Raw genomic sequence first — 22,046 nt, forward strand, 5'->3', positions numbered from 1 at the left:
CGGCTGGCCTCCCCCGCCCGTCCTCCTCCTCCTCAGTCTCTGCTCTCCGCCCTCCTCCTCCTCCCCTGCTCCTCCCCTCCCCTCCCCCTCCTTTCCCCCCCGCTCCCTCCTCGCCCCTCCCATCCCCTCCCTCCTTGCCCCTCCCTCCTCGCCCCTCCCCTTCTTCTCCCTCGGGCCCGGCAGGCGGCGGCGGGAGCGCGCAGGCGGCGAGCGGAGCCCGGTGCGGCCGCGGCGTCTGAGGCCGGTGAGCGGGAGAGCGCGGGGCGTGCGGACAAAGAGGGCGCCGCGCGGAGGTAGGACCCGCCCCCGACCCCGAGTCCCCGGGCCCCCGCCCCCGGGGCCGGGTTGGAGCGGAGCTGGGCGGCCCGGCCCGGCCCGGGTCACTGCGGCGGCGGCGCGCGCCCGGGCGCACGGCGGGAGGACCTGGCGACGCTGGCTGCGGGCGGTCCTGAGCTCCCGAAACTTCCCGTGGGCGCGGGGCGGCGGCCAGGCGGCGGGGGGACCCACCCGGCCCTGCCGGCCCTGGCCCGGGGTCTAGGCGGACGGCCCCCTGCACCAGCCCCGGCGAGCGTCTACGCGGGCGGCTCCCGGCACCAGCCCCGGCGTGTCTGCGCGGGCGGCTCCGGGCACCAGCCCCGGCGTGTCTGCGCGGGCGGCCCCTGGCCCCGGCGTCTGCGTGGGCGGCCCCCGCCTCTGGCCGCGGGCGCGTCTACACCGGCGGCCCGGCACCTGGACTGGCGTCCACGCGGGCCCGCAGTACCTGCGGCGAGCAGAGGGGCGGTCCGACCCCGCCCCGCCGTCAGGGGCAGCAGTTCCTGCCGACGTCCACAACGCCACCCGGTTCCCCTGGACACGTCCACACTGAACTGGGGGTAGGGGAGAGCGGTGTAGGCTCTGGTTTGAACGCTTTTTTCCTGAATGGCCCCATTTTCATATTAAGCCCTCGGTTCTCAGTCCAGCATTCCATTCTCAAATTCTTTGGGTGATAATTTTGCCAGATTTTCTGAATGGGATTAACACAGGCCGTTCAGAAATCGTTTCTGAGTTTGGCAGCCGCTGCCCTGATGGGTGCTGTTATATTTGAGCTGCTTTCAGGCCCATCTTTAGTGTGTTGTTTAGAATTGTGAACCTTCGTGTCGTTTTGGTTGGGTAGGATTAAACAGTTCTATTTTTAAGAGCGGCGAAGAAACGTATGTATTTAATATTGGGACCATGTGCCACAGAAATCACATGAGGCGCGGTTTCTTAACCACCAGAGTGGCTTAAATACTGGGAACTTGGTGGGATTGAAAAGGAATTTCAGGTGGAGGAGACGTTCATTGGCCACTTTCACCTTCTCAGGTGGGTTGAGGACTTTACTAAGGCAGCAGATTTCACTTTGAGAGCCGAAGAAATTATGTTCTTATTACGTTTCATAAATCCTGTTTATGGCAAGAGTCCTGAATGGTACTTGGTAGCTCTTTCTGCGCCCTGAACTAGATATCTTTACGGATTCATTTTGAATTGCTTAGAAAGCCTATTTTGTTTTAACTTGTTGACGCTGGAGTTCAGGCCCCATGTTCCAGAGCAAACAGCACTTTTGTGTGCTTCTTGGTTCCTGGCTCTCCTCCGCACCTTTCCCCCAGACGATCATACTTTTCTGTCTTTTCTCCCTCTGCCCCGGTGCCCCCAGAGCAGCGTCTGACATGGATGTTACATGAGCCACTCTCAGGGTCGCGTGGAGCGTCTCCCTCGGTGAACTAGAGGAAGATGGATGAGTCGGCCCTTCTGGACCTTCTGGAGTGTCCCGTGTGTCTGGAGCGGCTCGACGTCTCTGCCAGAGTCCTGCCTTGTCAGCACACGTTCTGCAAACGGTGTCTGCTGGGCATCGTCGGTTCCCGTAATGAACTCAGATGCCCCGAGTGCCGGACTCTGGTTGGCGCGGGCGTGGAGCAGCTTCCAAGCAACATCCTGCTGGTCAGACTTCTGGATGGCATCAAGCAGAGGCCTTGGAAACCCGGCCCTGCGGGGGGCAGTGGCACCGACTGCACAAACGCCTCGAGGGCTCAGAGCAGCGCTGTGGCCAATTGTAGCTCGAAGGATCCACCTTGCCCCCAGGGTGGACAGCAGCCTCGGGCGCAAGCCTGGAGCCCCCCGGTGAGGGTGAGTAGCCTGAAGAGGCCGTGCGGTGGGTGACGGTAGTGATGGCCAGTGTGTATTCTTTAGTCTTTGGATGTTTTCTAAATCAGCTCATGGCTAAAGAAGTCACGTTACTGGAACAGATAGGAGATTGTGCCTTGGGAATTTTTTTTTTTTCTTTTTGGAATGAGATTGGTTATAAAAAATTTTTCTTGTTTTTAAAATTCTCTCCCGGATGGTGGGCCTCTATTACGTTTTAAGATAAATCTTGGGAAACAGTAGCAATTATTCAATGAAATCTAAAATACAGAAGTTTTTTATGCCGAGTTTAAAATGGAAATTTGGTGTGGTTTTACCTTTTCGATGGTGTTGAGAGGACCATGAGTATGTATGTATGTGTGCATATATGTAGACATGTTATAAATATGTGTGTGGGTAGATCACAAGTAGGACATTGAGCTTTAATTTTTAAGTGGCTTGGAGCCATTCTGTTGGTTTTATGAATGCACAGCACAGAATTTTCTGGTTGGAGGAATTCTTAACAAATCATGGCCACAGGTAGCAGAGTTTTGTTGCTGTAGCAACGAAATGTCATTGAGAGCTATGCTAAGACAGCAGACGATGTAGCTTTATGTTGGGTTTTATAGGGAGTGAAACGAAATGTTTCCATCAGAAAGATTTTTTTTGGGTTTTGGGTTTGGACTGAAATAATTTGAAGTGAGGCTAAATATCTGGGCAGTTACCACGACTGAAATTTCTAGAAGGTAAGGTATTTTGAAGAAATGTAAATTATGTTGCTCGTGATGGCACCCCAATAATACATGCTTTTCTCATTTTTGTAAACCTGAAAAGTAGTTGTGGACATTCGATAATTAAAGCAGTTCCAATTTTGTCGGAAGAAACAATCTTGATAATTGGCCAAACTGAGAGAATCCATTTTTAAAGAACAGTTAATCTGGATGAGAATCTTTTTTCAAATATTCGTTGTAAACACTCAAAACTGACTTTTTTCAGTGAGGTAGGAATAACCCTTTGGGATGGCATTAACTAGGGTAAATTCACAGATGTGGCTCTCTGGGAGCTGTAGGGAATGACTACCTTCTAACCATTCCTTTCCTTTCTTCTCAAGTTTATCTTTTATGAATGATGTATTACATCACTTGATGTAGAGTACGCAAAGTGTTGTTGTTTTTTTTTTTTTAAACATCTTTATTGGAATATAATTGCTTTACAGTGGTGTGTTAGTTTCTGCTTTATAACAAAGTGAGTCAGCTATACATATACATATATCCCCATATCTTCTCCTTCTTGCTTCTCCCTCCCTCCCACCCTCCCTATCCCACCCCTCTAGGTGGTCACAAAGCACTGAGCTGATCTCCCTGTGCTATGTGGCTGCTTCCCACTAGCTATCTATTCTACATTTGGTAGTGTATATATGTTTTTTTTTTAAATAAAGAAGATTTATTATTATTATTATTTTTCCTTTATAACAAATTTAATCAGTTATACATATACATATGTTCCCATATCCCCTTCCGCAAAGTGTTTTAATTGCTGGAAAACAGCTTTATCCCCAGGCTATCAGGTTTCTTTTGAGTCATATTTAATTTTTTTTTTTTTTAATGTTAGTGAGAACTTTGGGTTCTGGAGGTTTTCTTTGCTTATTTGAAGCCCCCTAGTTTTGAAATTGGTCTGCTTATAGGGTTTTCTTAGATTTCCTTCTTTTAATGGAGTTTACACGATTAGTATCTGTGGACTCATGAATATTTCAACCTCAGAACCATCGTTTCTGAGACACCGGACCTAGGTCTGCTTCACTTAATTAGGGGGTAGATTTGCTTCCTTGGAGGGATTTTGTTTCCTTGTTAATTAGACTGGAGAGGCCTAGCTTCTGGCTGTGAATAGAAGTGTCTCAGTTGTTGACACGTTGCCTTACCTGTTGTGAGGAATGTGGTGAATGTTTGATTACTGATAAAAAGGAATTTAAGAAGAGGACTCAAGCATTCAGCTCAGTGTCCTTTGGATTTTAAGTTTTCTTTCTGATGTGGAAACTGACAATGTGATGTTGGAATGTTCATTTATTTGAACTGCTAAACTCCCAAAGTTGAGCTTCACGTTTCTTAGGTACATTATTCTGTGATTTTGATGATGTCGGTATTATTTTTCTGGCTGATATGATTTTCCTGATTTACTTTATGTTTCTTCTTTGGCATGAGAAAAATTACTTGCCAAGAAGCTCAGTTGAGCTTGAGCCTTATAATTTGGATAAAGTAGTTGAGGCCAATAAAAGCAGGAGATGATCATGTCTGTTACTTTCGGGGGGCGGGGGGCACAGAGAGTGGAGGACAAGACAATGAACAGACAAAATTATTCGGTAATGTGGGTTAATGCAGATGCTGTAATTCCTGTCAAAAGCATTTCTTTTCCCCCCAAGTCTAAAATAATTTCTTTTACCAGTAATTACTGGTACCTTCTACTTTGAAATATTCAAAACAACCAGGGCTACACAAACAGCCCAAGGACCTGAAAGATATATACATTTCAGAAAACGCTCCTTTTATTTTTTACTTTATTTTATTTTAAAAATTTATTTATTTTATCGAAGTATGGTTGATTTACAATGTTGTGTTAGTTTCAGGTGTACAGCAAAGTGATTCAGTTATACATATATATATATATATATATATATATATACACATTCTTTTTCAGATTCTTTTCCATTATGGTTTATCACAGGATATTGAATATAGTTCCCTGTGCTCTACAGTAGGACCTTGTTCTTTATCCATTCTATACATAATAGTTTGCATCTGCGAATCCCAAACTAGAAAATGCTTCTTTTAAAAGTGAGACCCGTGGAGTTGTCAGCCAGCCCCTGGGGTGTCCCCTGGGTGAATGACATCATAAATCCTAGATCCTCAGCTGTTCTGACTCGCCCCGGGGGTGTGAGAGCCTGTTCCCACGTGTGGTAGAAGCCAGTGCTGGTACCACGTGGGATGCTGTTCGGTTATTGGTTATGTTCCACGTTCCGTTAGATCGTGGCCATGTGGCTTCCTCATGCGTGTACCTCAGGGAGACTGGGTGTTATCAGCAGATAAGAACATTTGCAACGTGTGACACACATCTTGTTCCCAGAATTTTAGTGTTTCCTGCCTCACATGAAGGAGCAAATGGAAGAGTGTTGGGTCGGCGTCACCCCTGGAAACCACCAGCTCTTACTCCAAGTAAAGAATCCCTGCTGGTTTGGCGCCAAAGTGGACCAGTGGGACGAGGTGCAGGGAGTGGGTGGCTGCAGACACTTGCTTCCATGGGCTGAAAAATACCTACAGAAGGTGGATTTTATATATATAAGTATGTACAGAGTTCGATGTGGACATGTTTGATTAATCCCTATAGAATTGTGACCTAATGGAATAAATTTCTGCTTTCTAGCTGTGGCTCCACTGGTTCCAGGTCTAATACCTGTACGTGTATCTGTCTGTCTAGGTGCTGATACTTAATGATTTCACACTGCCGCTTCCTCAGAGTGAGCATATTCAGCCAGCACTGATCACATGGCCCCTGATTTACACTAACTTGCACTTGTATTCTTTCCTTTATCTAGCAAATATTTATCAAGCACTTACTAGGTCCCAGGCACTGCCCTAGCTGCTGGATAGGTAGTACTGGACAAAGCAGACGCGGATTCTGCTTATGAACCTGTGTGTCTGGTGGAAGAGACACACCTGTAATAGCATGATAACAGTGCAGGTAGGTCATTACAGGTGCTAAGTGTTAGGCTGGGAGCTGGGGAGATGACAGGCGAGGGCCTGGTTTAGTGCGTGTGTGTGCGCGCACATGTGTGCGTGTGTGTCTGTCTGTGTGTCTTCAAAAGCTTCTTCAGGCCGAGGCATTTGAACTGAGGTCTTAAGGGTGAAATGGTATTAATTAGTTGAGAGGGGTTGGCGGGAAGAGGGACGGAGTATTCCAGAGGTCCTGACCCATGGCCAGATGAAGCGGAGCTCCCAGGAGGAAGCGAGGGCCGTGCGTGAGAACAGAGCGGGCGACGGGCTAGTGACCCAAGACGAGGCCTCTGGTGCAGCGCTGGGCTGGGAGCCATCCAGGACCGCGCGGCCGTCCTGGTCAGTGCCCTGCCCTTGGGGCCAGAAGGAAGGGTCCTTGGGACTGAGATGGCCGTCAGGCCCAGGACAGAAATGGCTGGAGCGTGCCTCAGAGGCCTGGGAGAGGGGGAAAGAAAAGGGGCACCGGCGAGCTCTCCTCCCTGCTGCTTTCGTTTCTCCATAGTGCCCGCTGCCTCTCTCCCTGCAGCTGACTGTTAGGGGCTGAAACATGTCCCCCCAGGCTCATAGGTTGAAGCCCTGTCCCCCAGGTCTTCACTGTGAGGCTGCGCTCAGGGGTGGCACCTTCGAAGAGGTGCTTAAGGTGAAGGCAGCTTACGCGGGTGGGTCCTAATCCACAGTCTGGCGTCCTCCTAAGAGGAGATCAGGGCGTAGAGCCGGGGAGAGGGGAGACGCTGTGGGAACCCGGCCGGCCCTCTGCAGGCCGGGGAGAGAGGCCTCGGGGGACAGCCAGCCCCGCCCACACCTCGGTCTCAGGCTGCAGCCTCCAGAATGATGAGATAAATGCCTGTTGTTCAGCCGGCCGGCCTGTGCAGCCCCAGTGCCGCCCGTGGATGGGCTCCTGCGGGTCAGCCCCGCGTGGCCTCCGTCCCCTCTGTCCCCTGCGCACCGGCGGGGCTGGTCCTACAGGCCTGTGGGAGGGCGGGCTCAGGCCTCTGCGCCCTTGGACGCTGAGTCACCTCGAGTGGACCTCCAGTCCCTGCCAGCCCCGCTGGTGGAGCCTGGCCGGCTGGACTGGCGGGGTCCAGGAGCGGGGTGGGGGGGTGGTGGGGGGTGGGGAGGAGATGGGGAGGGGGGAGGGGGTGATGCCGTGGGGCGGGGCCGCGGTCGAGAGCGCGCACGTTGGGGAGAGCGCGCGTTTAGCGGAGGCCGAGCACGCAAGAAACAGCAAGCAAGGCAGCAGGTGGTGAGGCCCCGAACTGTGCGGTGAGATACAGGATCGCGCCTGTGATGAGGGTCGTGGAGGAGGTGGGCGAAAGTGGGCAGGACCTGCTCGCCCTGGCCAGGGGGTGGCTGTCAGGGCACAGTGGGGACCACCCCTCCTGGACCTAAGAAGCAAGACTTCCAGGTCGTGGTTTGGACCGAGGGAGAGGTTTTGATGTTTCCCAGTGGCCGAGTCTAAATAGAAAAAGGTATTTGTTTTTGCCAAACACCGTGTTGCAGCCATTCTTGACCTCTTCTTATTTGTTCATCGTGTCATCCTTGACCCCTGCTCGGTCCTCCTGTCCACCTCCACCCTGACCGCCCCCTTGTTCCTGAGTCGGGCCTGCGTCGAGGCTCAGGGCTGGGCCTGTGTACAACCCGGGAATGCTGAATGAGTCTTCTTTGTATCACATTTGTATCGTGTGACTGTTACCGTGTAAATCTCAGACAACCCTCTGCAGCTAAGGAGTATTGTTATTTAAAAAATGTTCAAAATGTAAATTGCAAAATGAGTTCCTAAAAACATTCTGGCTATAAAAAAGTTCACCACTTTGGAAGTATAATGTGTGTCCTTCTGTATCTCTTATGTGTTTATATGTATATGCATCTGGTTGTTTTGATTCTTGACATAAGTGGGATTCCGTACTCTGCATATCTGATGACTAGAATATATCTGGGAAATCTTGTCACGGCTGAGCACATACACCTACCTCGTTAAAAAGAAAACACCTATTTATTGAGGTATACTATATGGAAGAGTGCACGAATTGTGAGTGTACAACTCACTGAATTATCATGCTCCGTGCTTTTTAAATGACTGTATACTGTTTTTCTCTCCGTTTAAAAAATTAAAGGTAATATGTGCTCATAGTAAGAAATTTGTGGTAGAGAAGTATGTAAAGGGGAAAATCAGGGCTTCCAATCTGTCTGTCCCTAATCTCCAGAGGTGACCACTGTGCAGAGGGTATTTTGTGTGTTCCCCCCCCCAGGAAAAAACTGAATAGAAATAGGATCGTGTTGTACGTGCTATGCTGCAATTTGAGCTTTTCTCTGAAATGGCGTCTCTCTCAGAGCTTCCCGTCTGCTCTCATCGCTGGTCAGGAAGGTATCCTCGTGTTATGGACGAGGGAAGCGTGGCTGGAGAGGCCTAGAAACTCGTGCAAGGCCCCCTGCTCTCAGGATGGAGCCGGCCACCACCCCAGGCCTGTCTGCTCCCCGCTTCGCCCCCTTAACCGTGTCCCCCTCATCCTCGCGCTGCTGCGGCCCTGGAAGCTTTCCTCAGTGTAACTGGCGGGGCTCCTTTCACCTCACCGTCCCCGATGCCTGTTTTGTTCTGATAAAAAGGGGCAGGTGGCCCCGTGCCATGGAGGTAGGTGGGCCCAGCCCTTCCCTGGTGTGGCTGGCACACCGGGAGTTGTGGAGGTCCGGGTTGTGTTGGCAGCTGCTCGGCCGCTCTGGGCTCCGTGTCTTTTGTTTGTTTGTTTGTTTTTGCGGTACGCGGGCCTCTCACTGTTGTGGCCTCTCCCGTGGTGGAGCACAGGCTCCGGACGCGCAGGCTCAGCGGCCATGGCTCACGGGCCCAGCCGCTCCGCAGCATATGGGATCTTCCCGGACCGGGGCACGAACCCGTGTCCCCTGCATTGGCAGGCGGACTCCCAACCACTGTGCCACCAGGGAGGCCCTGGGCTCCGTTTCTTCACAGGAACGCAGAACCAGAGGGCCCGAAGCTCCACGCGGGGCCCGGGGCCAGGATCGCTGAGTTTGGTTCACCTGTGACTCTTGAGCACCTTCGTGGCGCCTGGCTCATAGGACACACTCAGGAGAGGTTTGTTGAATGTGTATTAGTTTCCTGTGGCCGCTGTAACGAAGCACCCCCGGCCAGTGGTTGAGAACAACAGAAGTTCTGGGTCCAGAGTCTGAAATCCAGGTGTCGGCAGAGCTCTGGCCTCCGCTGGCTTCTGGGGGCTCCCGGCACACCCCGCTGTCCTCGGCTTGTGGACGCACCCCTCCCGTGCCCGTCTCCTCTTCACAGGGCCTTCTGCCCATGTGTCTGCGTCCCCATCTCCCCCCACAGCCGGGCGGGCGTGGGGTGCACCGTATCGGGGGTCCCGTGCGCCCCTGGTGGAGCCACTGCACGCCGCGCCCAGGATGGCGAGGACTCGGGTGCCGCTCGGGCGTGGGTCAGGCGGGCTCTCCGCAGCAGCACAACGTCCTGGGGTAGACACCTTACACTCGAAGCAGCCTTGCTGCTGAGGCACCCTCACTGTGGAACTCAGGCTTCATCCTCCCGAGCTTTTGTCATAAAGACTGCGTGTATCTCCTCACTTTTTTCTAAACTTCAGAGACTTCTGAGCGCAGTGACGCTGAAGAGAGAAGCTGTGCGCGGCCCCGCCGTGCTTGCCCTTGGCCGAGCCCCGCCGTGCCTGCCCTTGGCCGAGCCTGTGCCCCGTCCGGGGGATGGAGTGCTGGCCTCTTGAAGGCAGGCAGACATGCAGCTGCAGACACAGCTGCTTCAAGGACGGCCCGTGAGTGGGCTCCTCCAGGTAGTGGGGAAGCGGATGGAGGTGCTGGTCCACGTGGTTGGCGGTAGCCGTGACGTCGTAGATGATTTGTCTTGTGGAACGTGGAAGAAGGCAGCAGTACGCAGGCTGTGCAAGTGCATTACGTTGCTGTAAACATAGTGCAGAAAGGCAAGGCCCGTCAAGTTTGAACTTTCTTCTCTTAGCCTAAGGAAGTAAAAATTCCTCCAAGTATTTTTTCCAAGGACAGAAATCCTTTCGAAACACTGTATGTTCACTGTTCATAATTCAGCAATGAATGAACAGGGGTGAATTTTCAGTATTTTAAAATGTAGTGAGAACTGCCCAGGATGAAATGCGGGTTTGCTGTAGGGGCTCCATCCCTGGGTGTAATTCATGTGAAGGACCCCCGCCGTCCCCACAAATAATCCAGCAGCGACGGAGCAGAACCTCAGTGTGGGTGCCAGCAGCCCTGGCATCGGTGTAAGGTTCCTGGAAGGGTGTTTGGACACCAAGGATGAAAGGGTGAACGTTAGATTTCTTACGAGGGGATTAAATTCCTGCAGAGCTCAAAGTATTCTAACGCTCTTCATTATATAACTGCTTGGTTTTTAAACACATATCTTTAAAGAACTTTTAAAGTTCTTTAACATGTTAAACACATAGATTAAACAATGTATGTAATAAATGAAACCTCAGACCTTAAATTTTTATTTGCTCAGCTCATTTGAAGTGACATTTAGTTAGCGGAAGTCTCAGTTTTTTTCTCCCATGGTTGAGTTTGTCTTTTAAACACACTCTTTGATATGTTATTTCCGGCATTTCATATGTTTTTAACCTTTTCTCCCCCGCAGCTGAGCAGAATTGAAGTGCTTAAGTCTTTCAGGCTAAATATGTTTGCCACTTTTGGACAGTCTAATTACTTTCGTTCCGTATTACGTATTTCATAGTACGTAATACTATTAGCATTTTCATTTTTCTGTTTTCTACTTATTTTTATGACAAGTCCAAAATATTAGAAGATACGGAAACCCCAAACTCTTGTCATACAAAGGTACTGATTTTGTTGAAACCGAAGTGTTAGTTGAAGGTCGTCATCAGGTGACAGTGTGAAACATTTACAAAGCCCAAGAAAGCCCAGCTGTGGCACCAAAAGCTCTGGTCTCGCTGAACGAGGTGCGAGAATGTAGGAAGTGTGACTTGAGGACCCCTTGCGCGGTGGTGAAGTGATGGAGCCGTGGTGTTAGTCCTGGCCCGGTGACTTGCAGCCAGTGATTTCTGTTCCATAGGCAGGCGTTTCCCCGTCTCTAAAACGAGGGATTTCTGTATCTGAGTTCCTGTGCGGCCCTGAACATTTTGGCACGATTGCCCAAGCCAAGGCCAGCTCCGGCCGTGAGCGTTTAGAACAGACTGAGGCTGGCGTCTGGGTATCATCTGGGTGCGGTGACGTGCGATGTGCCTCTGAGTCACGCTGGGACACCGGCATCTCCTCGGGGTCCCCTGGAGGCCCTGCCTGCCACAGGGACCTTCAGACGGATGGTAGGGTGGGCCAGACCTTCAGCAGGAAGGCGGGGGCAGCCAGGAGCCCGACTTGGGGCTGGTTTGCTCGCTGGGCCTCCTGGGTGGAAGGACCTCCCCCGTTCCGCCTGCAGTGTCATCCCGCTGCCGGAGGCCCCCCACAGCCGGGGATGGGGTGTCCCCACGTCCAGGGGTGCTGCCCTTTGGAGGGGCCTGAGCCCGTCTCACCGCCGTGCTGTCCCACTCTGACCGGCAGCGGGCGGGCGGCGTATTTATGCTGAATGCGGGTGGGAAGCAGCTGAGCTTCTCTGGGGTCGCACAGGCCTGGGCGCAGGAGGGCAGCGACTGTGGACTGGATCCTGCACGCAGGGACACGTGGGGTGGGAGTGGGGAGGGATGCTGTTGATAGTTTGCAGAGTCCACGGGAGGCATCAGGGACCGTCTGGGGCAGCGGGGGCTTCGTCCGGGGTGGGGAGATGTCCCAGAAAACAGAGGCTCCTTCAGACGGGTCAGGGGGGACTTGGGAGCTGAGTCTTCCTCTGAACGAACGCTCCTTTTTTTTTTTTTTTTTTTTTTTTTGCGGTACGCGGGCCTCTCACTGTTGTAGCCTCTCCCGTTGCGGAGCACAGGCTCCGGACGCGCAGGCTCAGCGGCCATGGCTCTCGGGCCCAGCCGCTCCGCGGCATGTGGGATCCTCCCGGACCGGGGCACGAACCCATGTCCCCTGCATCGGCAGGCGGGCTCTCAAGCACTGCGCCACCAGGGAAGCCCCGAACGCTCCTTTCTGAGCGCTGGAGCGCAGGCCGCGGGGCAGCACAGGCCGGGGGTGTGGCCCCGGGCAGAGGCCCGTCTGCTCCCCCTCTGGCTCGGCACCTCCCTCAGCCCGGCGTCACTCGTGGAGCCGTGAGGGTCCGCCCTCCAGTGCCCGGGACCTGCGACGCTCCGCTGCCGGTCCTCTCTCCAGAAGTGAGAGCTTGGAGTGCCCTGTGTCAGTTACGTGGTGCAGTCAGCCCTGTGTGCGCGTGTGCACGCGCGTGCATGCAGGCTGGCGGAGTCTGGTGATTTAACCAACCGACATTTGTAATGTACACGTCATCGCGCATTTTGTTCTGTTTTAAACAGCCAGCTTAAACTTTAGGTTCACAAGCTGTTCATGAGTTAGTGACTGCGGAGGATGCCAAATCTGGTTTCGTCCAGGTTCTGCACCGGCTGGGTGTGACCCTGGGCCTGGGCTGTGCAAGGAGCTGGGGCCCTCGTGTCTCTCCTCCTGCTTCTGTGGCCCCAGCGGCCGTGGAATTCCTTATGTGCTGGCCAGCCGTGACTGTCTCCTCTCCCTCCCTCCCTCCCTATCTTTCTTTTTGATGATGTAGGGAAAATAATAGCTGAAATAATTTAAAATACTTATCTTTTGACTTTGTTCTTTGGCATAGTTTTGAAAAGTCTTAGATTCCTAAGACTTCTGTAGGAAAGACTAAGTGTGCTTTGTAGTTTGGTTCTAATTTTTAAAAATGGGTGTTAGGAAAGATTCCAGTGCCCTCACAGGGGTCCTTTAATGGGTGCTGGATGTAGAATGTGTGTCTTATTCCTCGCGGCCGAGTTTTGTTTACCCTCTCACCCTTGCCCTCCCCTCCTTCCAGAGCACCCCCGTGCTGTTTTTAGATAGACACTCTGGTTGGTTTATCCGTGTTTTGGTTCTTTTTCTATCTCCTACCTAGAGCAGCTGATCACTTTTTTATGTGACTAGGCCCATCTCTGGCTAAATAAGTACATTTATGTAGCTGGTAACTTTCTGATGAATTTTGAAAATGCAGCAACAGTGAAGAGCCTTGCAATGCTTCCACTTCTAATAAGTCTGGATTTTTTTTTTTAAATGGAGCTTCTATTTATAGTTAAAATATTCACTTCCTGCCTTTGTAGGGTAAGAAAGGACACTGAGTGAACATTTTATGCAGAGGATCATCTACTGTATTTTTTTTTTTTTTTTTTTTTTTTTGTGGTACGCGGGCCTCTCACTGTTGTGGCCTCTCCCGTTGCGGAGCACAGGCTCCGGATGCGCAGGCTCAGCGGCCATGGCTCACGGGCCCAGCCGCCCCGCAGCATATGGGATCCTCCCGGACTGGGGCACGAACCCGTATCCCCTGCATCGGCAGGCGGACTCTCAACCACTGCGCCACCAGGGAGGCCCTCATCTACTGTATTTTAAAGTCTCTGGAAAAGGACGTTTCAAACCTTGTTGACAACGTACTCCAGAGCCGCACAGTCTTCGTAGCCAGGAAGTTCTTTTTTTTTTTTTGTATCAAATACAAATCCCTGTCCCTGCAGTTTAATCCCATTACTCTCGTCCTGTCCCTAATGGGAAGGAGGGGCCCCTTGTGCCGGCCCTGACCACCCTTACGTGGCCTAAACGCTGCACTTTCCTTTACGTGTCCTCTTAGGACCTGTTTCCTAATGTTTTGATCGTTTTAGTCGCTCTCCTTTGGATGCCCGCCAGCTTCTCCTCGTGCTTCGGTTCCGGTCCAGAGGAGCCCTGAGCCTGGTCAAGAAGTTCTGGGTAGAATAGAGCCTCGCGCTGTGGAAGGACTGTCACGTGACCCTCCTGAGTGCAGTGCTCCTTGTATATCTTTAAAAATAACGCGCTGCGTTGCTGATTCATGATTCGCCTGGACCCTCAGATTTTCTCTTCCTGAAAGTTTGGTTTTCTCCCATCTCTTATCTGAGCCCTTAGTTTTGAGTTCCTTCCTAATTAAACCACCTCTTGTTTCTGTAATCCTCACGGTAGAGTCAGTAACCATCCATGGGAACTGAAACCTGTCCATTCCAAATGCTGATTCTGTAATAGAGAATTATCATATGTGGACCCTTCATCTTAAACACTTACTTAACTTGTTTATTCCATTTATTTTGAGGATTCTCTGCTCTCACCTGGTATTTGTTCTCTAATTCATGATGTTTTTTTTTTAGCTTTGTCTTCTGTACCAAGTTGTACGTTAGTTGAGTGCGGGAATCTTGTGTTTTGTGTCTCTTTTCTGTCCTTTACAGTTGAAAACGTAGTGGGTGTTCATTTCAGGAACTACATCTTGATGGGCTTGACAGCTCAGATTCCAGAACCCCAGGTCCACTGGGACCGACCCTTTTGTCTTCATAAGAGAGGGACCTCACCACACGTATCCTTCTGGTGCCCTGAATTGTGTTCATTCTCTATGGTCTAAGACAGCTATGAAGGTGTTACCAGAGGTCGGGGAAGCTTCACTGTCATCGGATCCTCTCTGGAAGGTGGCCCTCACAACGTTTGCGCGACCCCCACCGTGGTGGTCTAGAAATCATGTTTTCCTAGTTTATTAGAAAGTGTTCTGCTGAATTGAATCAAAAGTCTTATGAAAGTTAAAATACGTGATCTGTTATCTCCCACCCCCGACACATTGTCACTCTGACACAGAGGAAAGGGAAGTGGATCTAATAGGAATTAGCTACCAATGATGGTGTTGATCTTTACCAAACACCTTCTTTATTTTTTTTTAAATTTTATTGAAGTATAGTTGATTTATAATGTTGTGTTAATTTCTGCTGCACAGCAGAGTGATTTAGTTATACATATATACATTCTTTTTCATATTCTTTTCCATTATGGTTTATCACAGGATATTGGATAGAGTTCCCTGTGCTCTACAGTAGGATCTTGTTGTTTATCCATCTTGTATATAATAGTTTACATCTGCTAATCACACACTCCCAGTCCATCCCTCCCCCACCATCCCTCCCCCTTGGCATCCACAAGTCTGTTCTCTATGTCTGTGAGTCTGTTTCTGTTTTGTAGATAGGTTCATTTGTGTTGTATTTTGGATTCCACATATAAGTGATATCATACGGTATTTGTCTTTTTCTGATTTTGATTAGTATGGTAATCTCTAGGTCCATCCATGTTGCTGCAAATGGCATTTCATTCTTTTTTTATGGCTGAGTAATATTCCACTGTATATATGGACCACATCTTCTTTATCCATTCATCTGTCAATGGATACTTAGGTTGCTTCCATCTTGGCTATTGTAAATAGTGCTGCTGTGAACATAGGGGTATGTGTATCTTTTAGAATTATAGTTTTATCTGGGTATATACCCAAGAGTGGGATTGCTGGGTCATATGGCAACTCTATTTTTAGTTTTTTGAGGAACCTCCATACTGTTCTCCATAGTGGCTGCACCAGTTTACATTCCCACCAACAGTGTAGGAGGGTTCCCTTTTCTCCACACCCTCTCCAGCATTTGTTATTTGTAGACTTTTTTTTTTTTTTTTTTTTTTTTGCGGTTCGCGGGCCTCTCACTGCTGTGGCCTCTCCCGTTGCGGAGCACAGGCTCCGGACGCGCAGGCTCAGCGGCCATGGCTCACGGGCCCAGCCGCTCCGTGGCACGTGGGATCCTCCCGGACTGGGGCACGAACCCGTGTCCCCTGCATTGGCAGGCGGACTCTCAACCACTGCGCCACCAGGGAAGCCCCTCACTGTAGTTTTGACTGGTGTGAGATGACACCTCATTGAGGTTTTGACTTGCATTTCTCCAATAATTATCGATGTTGAGCATCTTTTCATGTGCCTTTTGGCCATCTGTATGTCTTCTTTGGAGAAATGTCTATTTAGGTCCTCTGCCCATTTTTCGATTGGATTGTTTGTTTGTTTTTTTGTTATTGAATTGTATAAGCTGTTTGTATATTTTGGAAATTCAGCCCTTGTGGGTCGCATCATTTGCAAATATTTTCTCCCAGTCCATAGAGTTGTCTTTTTCTTTTGTTTATGGTTTCCTTTGCTGTGCAAAAGCTTATAAATTTGGTGAGGCCCCATTTGTTTATTTTTGCTTTTATTTCTGTTGCCTTTGGAGGCTGACCTAGGAAAACATTGGTATGATTTATGTCAGAGAATGTTTTGCCTATGTTCTCTTCTAGGAGTTTCATGGTATCTAGTTTTCTATTTAAATCTTTAAGCCATTTTGAGTTTATTTTTGCGCATGGTGTAAGGGAGTGTTCTAGCTCATTGAGTTACATGTGGCTGTCCAGCTTCCTAACAGCACACGCTGAAGTACCAAACACCTTCTGATTGCTCTGCTTGCAAGTCTGCTTTTGGAGTGAAAATGTTACCTGTAATCAAGGCCTCGGTTTTGGTGCAGGTGATTGAGATACTGAGTAATTCCTGTGGTCGGCAGTCCTGCGGGTGGCAGAAAGCACAGGTGGTGATGTGGGTGGCGATGAATGGCACCTCCACACCCTAAATCCCACAAGAGGCATCATGCACGGTCAAAAGTAAATTAAAATTCCTGAAAATGAAGCAGAAAGGGGAAAGAAAGGGGCAGTTAGAAGAATAAAGTAGCCCCAAGGGACACTTTCCAGTTCTCGAATCCTAAGCCAGCTCTGGTTCAAATACCTGCAGCGATGCATCCCTGTGATTGTTCGTGTGTCAGATATTTAACTGTAATGCGTGGAAATATTTTGAGTTGCTGTCACCTCTGTCAGGAGACTGAGCTGTGTGATACTCACAAATAAGTAGCACTACATCGACCCAACATTTCATTATAGTTAAGAGAGTGGTCCATCTTGAGGAACAGCCAGCCCATCAGATAGGCTTGGTCACCTTAGAAATGCTTCGCACTGCGGATTCTAGGCGTGCTGTACGTGGAGAGTTTTCTGTCAAAGGAGCGTGATGCTACCTCCATGTTTATTATGCAGATTCGCATGTGTTGCTAGGTTTATTTAAGTTTCTTCTTTGTGAGCCTAGCTTTCTTTACTTCCTGGAGGGAGAGGCAAGTTTATTTTTCACATTAACCTGATATGTACATTTCTCACCCCTCTGCTGGCGACTTTTTTCTCCTTCCAATAGTGGCATCAGGTCAGGGTCTGGGCAGGGAGTCCTGGCATTAACAGCTGGCTGGTGTCTTATCTCTGTTTAGCTGCAGCCCTGCTGTAACTGGGGGGTGTTGGCCAGGGTGGATCTATTCAACATGCCTTACGTATAAATGGTGGAGTTTCAGAAGGTATGAAAACAGGTTGTGTTTTGCTCGTTCAGGACACATTTTTTTCTCTGTTACTGGATTGAAAGGTCAGCATTTCTTGGAAGTTACCAGACACGTTGGTAACTTAAACCAAAAGGTAGAATAGGTGAATGAAAGGCACATTGAGGCCAAGATTGATTTTCAGTTTGATACTTAGTATCAATTTTTCTAGTCAATTGAGTGTTATCTGACAAGTATGCAGCATTGCCAGTTATTGGCAGCTGTGTCCTCATAAGGCAATCTGCAAAGCTGGGAGAAGTTAGATCACAACTATCTATCAGTAACTTTAGGATGAAAATAGTAGCAATCGTAGTTCGTTGGCAAAATCAATTTTAAACGGTCTGATATCACTTTAAGAGCTGATCCTATGCAGTAATGTGTGTGGGATTCAAGAGAGTAAATTCTTTGACTACCTGACCTTGGGGGAAAAATATGTAGCAAGATGTTTTGTGATCTTGAGAGAGTGAAGTAATACTTCAGCGACTTGGTGTTCTGTTGGTTGCATCTGGGCGAGCCATGACTGAACGCGTTCTGTGCTCAAAGAACTTGTTTTGCATCGATATCCCTGTCTGAGAAAGGGAGAAGTGATAACATTTCATACGCTGGAAAACTCAACATGCCCTCAAATGTGAAAATGCAGGCCTTCCTTTTATATACTAAGTACGACCTAAAACGTCAGCTTAATTGCCTTCCTTCCACGTTTCACGTGGACAGGAAACCAGAGTCCTGACCCTGGAGACATACAGTGTGTCTATTACAGTCTCTGACTGATAAATACACTTACCTGGCACAAACACACATGATCAAAGGTGACTGAACAATAATATGTAGTTTTGATTAATGAATATGCTGGGCTTTCCTTTAAGGTTTGAACAAAGAATGATGTAGCACCCAGTTTTGTTAATAAAATAAACAGGTTAAAGCCTGGAGCTGTTTCTGGTAGACTGTGCAGCCCTAAATCATTCAAGGGCAATGAAGCAGTTTTCTGGACAGATGGTGTTTCCTCATGAAGGAAGGAAGCCACCTTTGTTCTGAGTCCCTGGCGCATACCTTACAGGTGAGGTCGCCCTGTGTACCTGATAGCCCTCTCCTTTCACGCACGCAGGGGAGCGTGGGCCTTCCAGCTCTCCCAGTCCACAGAGCAAGGCTTACGTGTACCTGTGCATTAAAGGCTTTTGAAGGCCGAAAGCCAACCCCAGGGGCTATGTGAACCATGAATGGACAATAAAAGACAGTGTGCTTCTGTTTTTCAAACAGCCTGTTTAAGGACAAAAGAGCTATTCACTCCTACATGACTTTCACGACCAGTCTCTGATGGTCGTTGTGTTTTGGGCTTGATTTTAAGGCTGCTCCGCTGAGACTATTTGAAACAATAGTTGTCAGTTTCTCAGACTAATAAAGTCGCTGAGGCATGTGTGCTAATACGTCTCCATGTCTTGTTTCTTTAGAAAGAGGGGAATTTAAGAAGTGGGTCACCACCCCCTGCAAGATCTGAGGGTGAAAGCGTTTAGAGCGTCAGATTAAGCTCTAACTGTTGAAATCGCCTCCTATCTCGTCCTCCTGCCCCGCCGTGTCCCCTGGGGTCCCTGGTGTTTCTGTCAGCGTGACGTGACGCCTGTTGTTCAAAACTGCAGGATGGTTACACGGAAGCCTCGTACCTGAGCCCCGCCCTCCCCTCCACCTTGTCTTTGCCGCTTACGTGTTTCGCTGCAGCCACGCAAGCTTTCTTGCCGTTTATTAAATCACCAAGGCCCGGGGCCTTGTCACCTGCTCTTTGCCCTCCCTGGAGGGCAGGGCTGCCTTCACCTGCGTCTCAGCGTGGCCCACTCCCTTTCTTCAGTTTGCTGTCTTCCTCAGAAGGTCCTCTCTGACCCCCATGTCCCCAGAGGCCCCTCGTCCTCGTCCTGTCACTCTGTTGGCCTTGCCCTGCTTAGTTTTTCTTTGGGGCACTTAGGTCCGTTTAAAATCATGGATTAGTTACTTGTTTGTTCTTTTCCTTAAATAGACAGTAAGCTCTGTGAGGGCCAGGGCTTTGATTCATTTTATTTCTGTCTGTATCCTCGGCAGCTAGAATGCTGCCTGGCACATAATAGGCCCTCGGTAAAGAATTTGTTAAATTAAGAAATTGGTGAATGAGTTTTACTTGAAGTATGTTGGTCTCCACTACTCTGCAAACGTCATGCAGAAAAAATGTGGCAAATGGGAAAATGATCGTGAATCAGATGTTTTAAGTTGGAGCTGAGAACTTTTATAGACGAGTCCTTTAAAGTGTCATGTTTGCTTACTTGGCCATTCATTTTGTATTGTTCTGTTTTATGAGGATAAATGTGGAATGATTTAAAAAATAATCTTGCCGTGAGCCCTTTTGTTCAACCCAAGAGGTGAGCAACGTGATTTCAGACTAGAGCGGCGCCTCTGCTTTTAGCTTTTGGAAATGAACACGCACCCTGTATCACTGACAGGGCGCTTCAGCACTCCTGCTGAAGCTTCCGGAATAATGAGAGCTCAGAGAGGAACATGGTCTTTTTCATATATTTCTGCAAATCCTGTGCTTCACATACTCTTGGGAGGAGGAGTGACATTGTTTTCTGTACCTACCGCTGTTTAAGGAGTGGGTGGAAACACCTAGTCATCTCGGCTGTGTCGTGACTCCAGCACATCCCTCCGGTGCTGCAGTGGGGATGCAAATCCGTTCTAAGATAGCCTGTACTTCCCTTTCCAAAATAACCCAGCTGAATGGGGGGTTGGTTCCTGTCGGTTCCTGTCAGGAGCCACTTTCCTGTTCAGAATCTGGTCGCGGCTGTGTTTGTTACATGCAGGACTCACCGGGGCAGCCCCCGTGGTCCCTTGTGTGTCACCAGGGACCACACCAGACCCCACGTGCTTCCTCGGGCTCACCGCCCGGGAGGTCACCGCCTGCTGGAAATCCATTTTTCCCGGTCGCTGCCCGGGGGCTCCCAGCAGGGGCACGGGTCTTTGTACTTCTCACGCCCACGTATCGGCACACGGTCCGTCTCCACATAGATTTCGAGGATGTCCAGAACGGTTCCGGGCGGTTCTCCAAGGTTACTGTGAGGCGGCTGCAGGTCACACTGTGGGGACCCTTGGTGTCCCATCCGGGGGGCCGCGGCCCCTGCTGGGTGCGTGGCCGGCTCGCTGTCCCGTTCCCGCTCCCGTGGTCAGCTGCAGGGTCTGCGGAGCCCGCAGCAGGGGCGTGAGCCTCCTTGGCCTCAGATCCCGTGGGCAGAAGCCCCTCTGCAGTGACAGCCCGTGCTGTGCCCCGCGTGGATCGCCATCCTTTGTCGGAGTGCAGCCGCCTCGGGAGCTTAGACTTCAGCGCAGGTCAGGTGAGCTGCGACCGCTCCCACCTCCAGGCCTGCCCTGCGGGGCTGGTCACTGGTGGTCATTGCGGCCGGGCGGGCGCACCTCCGGCACGGCTGTGGACGCTGCCCTCCCGTGGTTCGGTCCCTTCACAGATGCCGATTCGGGAGGAAGCCCCAGCTGGTCCCACCACCCCTGCCTCCCGCAGCCGTCAAGCTTGCTTTTTCTCTCCTCCATCTTGAGACCTCTTGTTTCGCCTTCCTGCCCCTTTGCCCCTCCCCGCCCGTCTCCAGCTCCAGTATCTCAGCCTTGGTCCTCAGTCATCACCTTTTCCCAATTTTCCCAGTCAGCCAGCCCATCGCACCTGACTCTGTTAAATAGCCCTTGGAGTCCTTTTTTTTCTTTTTAGATTAAAAAAAATATTTTGTACGATTTTTAAAGGTTACTTTCAATTTATAGTAATCACAGAGTATTGGCTCTATTCCCCGTGTTGTACATACATCCTTGAGCCCGTCTTACACCCAGTAGTTTGTACCTCCCCTCCCCTACATAGCCCTTCCCCACTCCCACCGGTAACCGCTGGTTTGTCCTCTATGTCTGAGTCTGCTTCTTTTTTGTTATATTCACTGCTTTGTTGTGTTTTCCTTAATGTCTTTTTTAAAGTGAACTACGTTTGACTGGGGGTAGAAAAACCTGTGGAGAATAAAGCACGTGGTAAGAGGCAGCTTTCTTGATACTTTAATTTTCCTGTGAAACGGAACTTTGTCTTTTTTTTTTATTTATTCAATTTATTTATTTTTGGCTCCATTGGGTCTTTGTTGCTTTGGGCTTTCTCTAGTTGTAGCGAGCGGGGTCTACTCTTTGTTGCGGTGCTCAGGCTTCTCATTGTGGTGGCTTCTCTTGTTGCGGAGCACAGGCTCTAGGCGCGCGGGCTGCAGTAGTTGTGGCACGTGGGCTCAGTAGTTGTGGCTCATGGGCTTAGTTCCTCCATGGCATGTGGGATCTTCCCGGACCAGGGCTCGAATCCGTGTCCCCTGCATTGGCAGGTGGACTCTTAATCACTGCGCCACCAGGGAGGTCCCAGAACTTTGTCTTCTTTCACCTACCTTTCTAGATGGAGAGCTATGAGATTATTCATGTTTTTCACCAGCAGTCTTGCAAGATGGTCATACTTCCCAGGGAATTATTTTATAATAGTGTTCAAAATTTGAATTGGCTTTTAGTTTCAGAGTAGAGTAATTGCTGGTTAAATGACTTGCATTAGCGGATCAGACCCAGTTAGTGCACGTGTGTGCCTCTCTTAATATAAAAGTTGAAAAATTGAATTTGTTCCTTGATAATTTGATCTGTAGGAAGTGGGGAACAAAAGATTCCAAACAGGGCTTTTAAAATCAGTTCTAATTAATTGCGTGTGCAGTTGCATCGGTGGAGATGGCGAGGCAATTAGTCTAATTATGTTTAAAATAACAGTTGCATGCCTCAACAGACGTCACAC

The 22,046-nt window shown here is 49.8% G+C and overlaps 1 protein-coding gene across 1 annotated transcript in view; it reads left to right on the forward strand.

Annotated features, from left to right (window-relative positions):
* Positions 1–1,749: 1,749 nt before the first annotated feature.
* Positions 1,750–22,046, forward strand: part of SH3RF1 (SH3 domain containing ring finger 1) — a gene marked incomplete at both ends in the record, with an annotated part of 147,513 nt that continues 127,216 nt past the window's right edge. The window contains one exon of the mRNA XM_079706875.1: positions 1,750–2,142. Within this exon, the coding sequence (XP_079563001.1) occupies positions 1,750–2,142 (393 nt within the window). The remainder of the gene's footprint in view (positions 2,143–22,046) is intronic.

Source organism: Hyperoodon ampullatus (assembly GCF_949752795.1).
Source record: "Hyperoodon ampullatus genome assembly, chromosome: 6".
Taxonomy (NCBI): Eukaryota; Metazoa; Chordata; class Mammalia; order Artiodactyla; family Ziphiidae; genus Hyperoodon; species Hyperoodon ampullatus.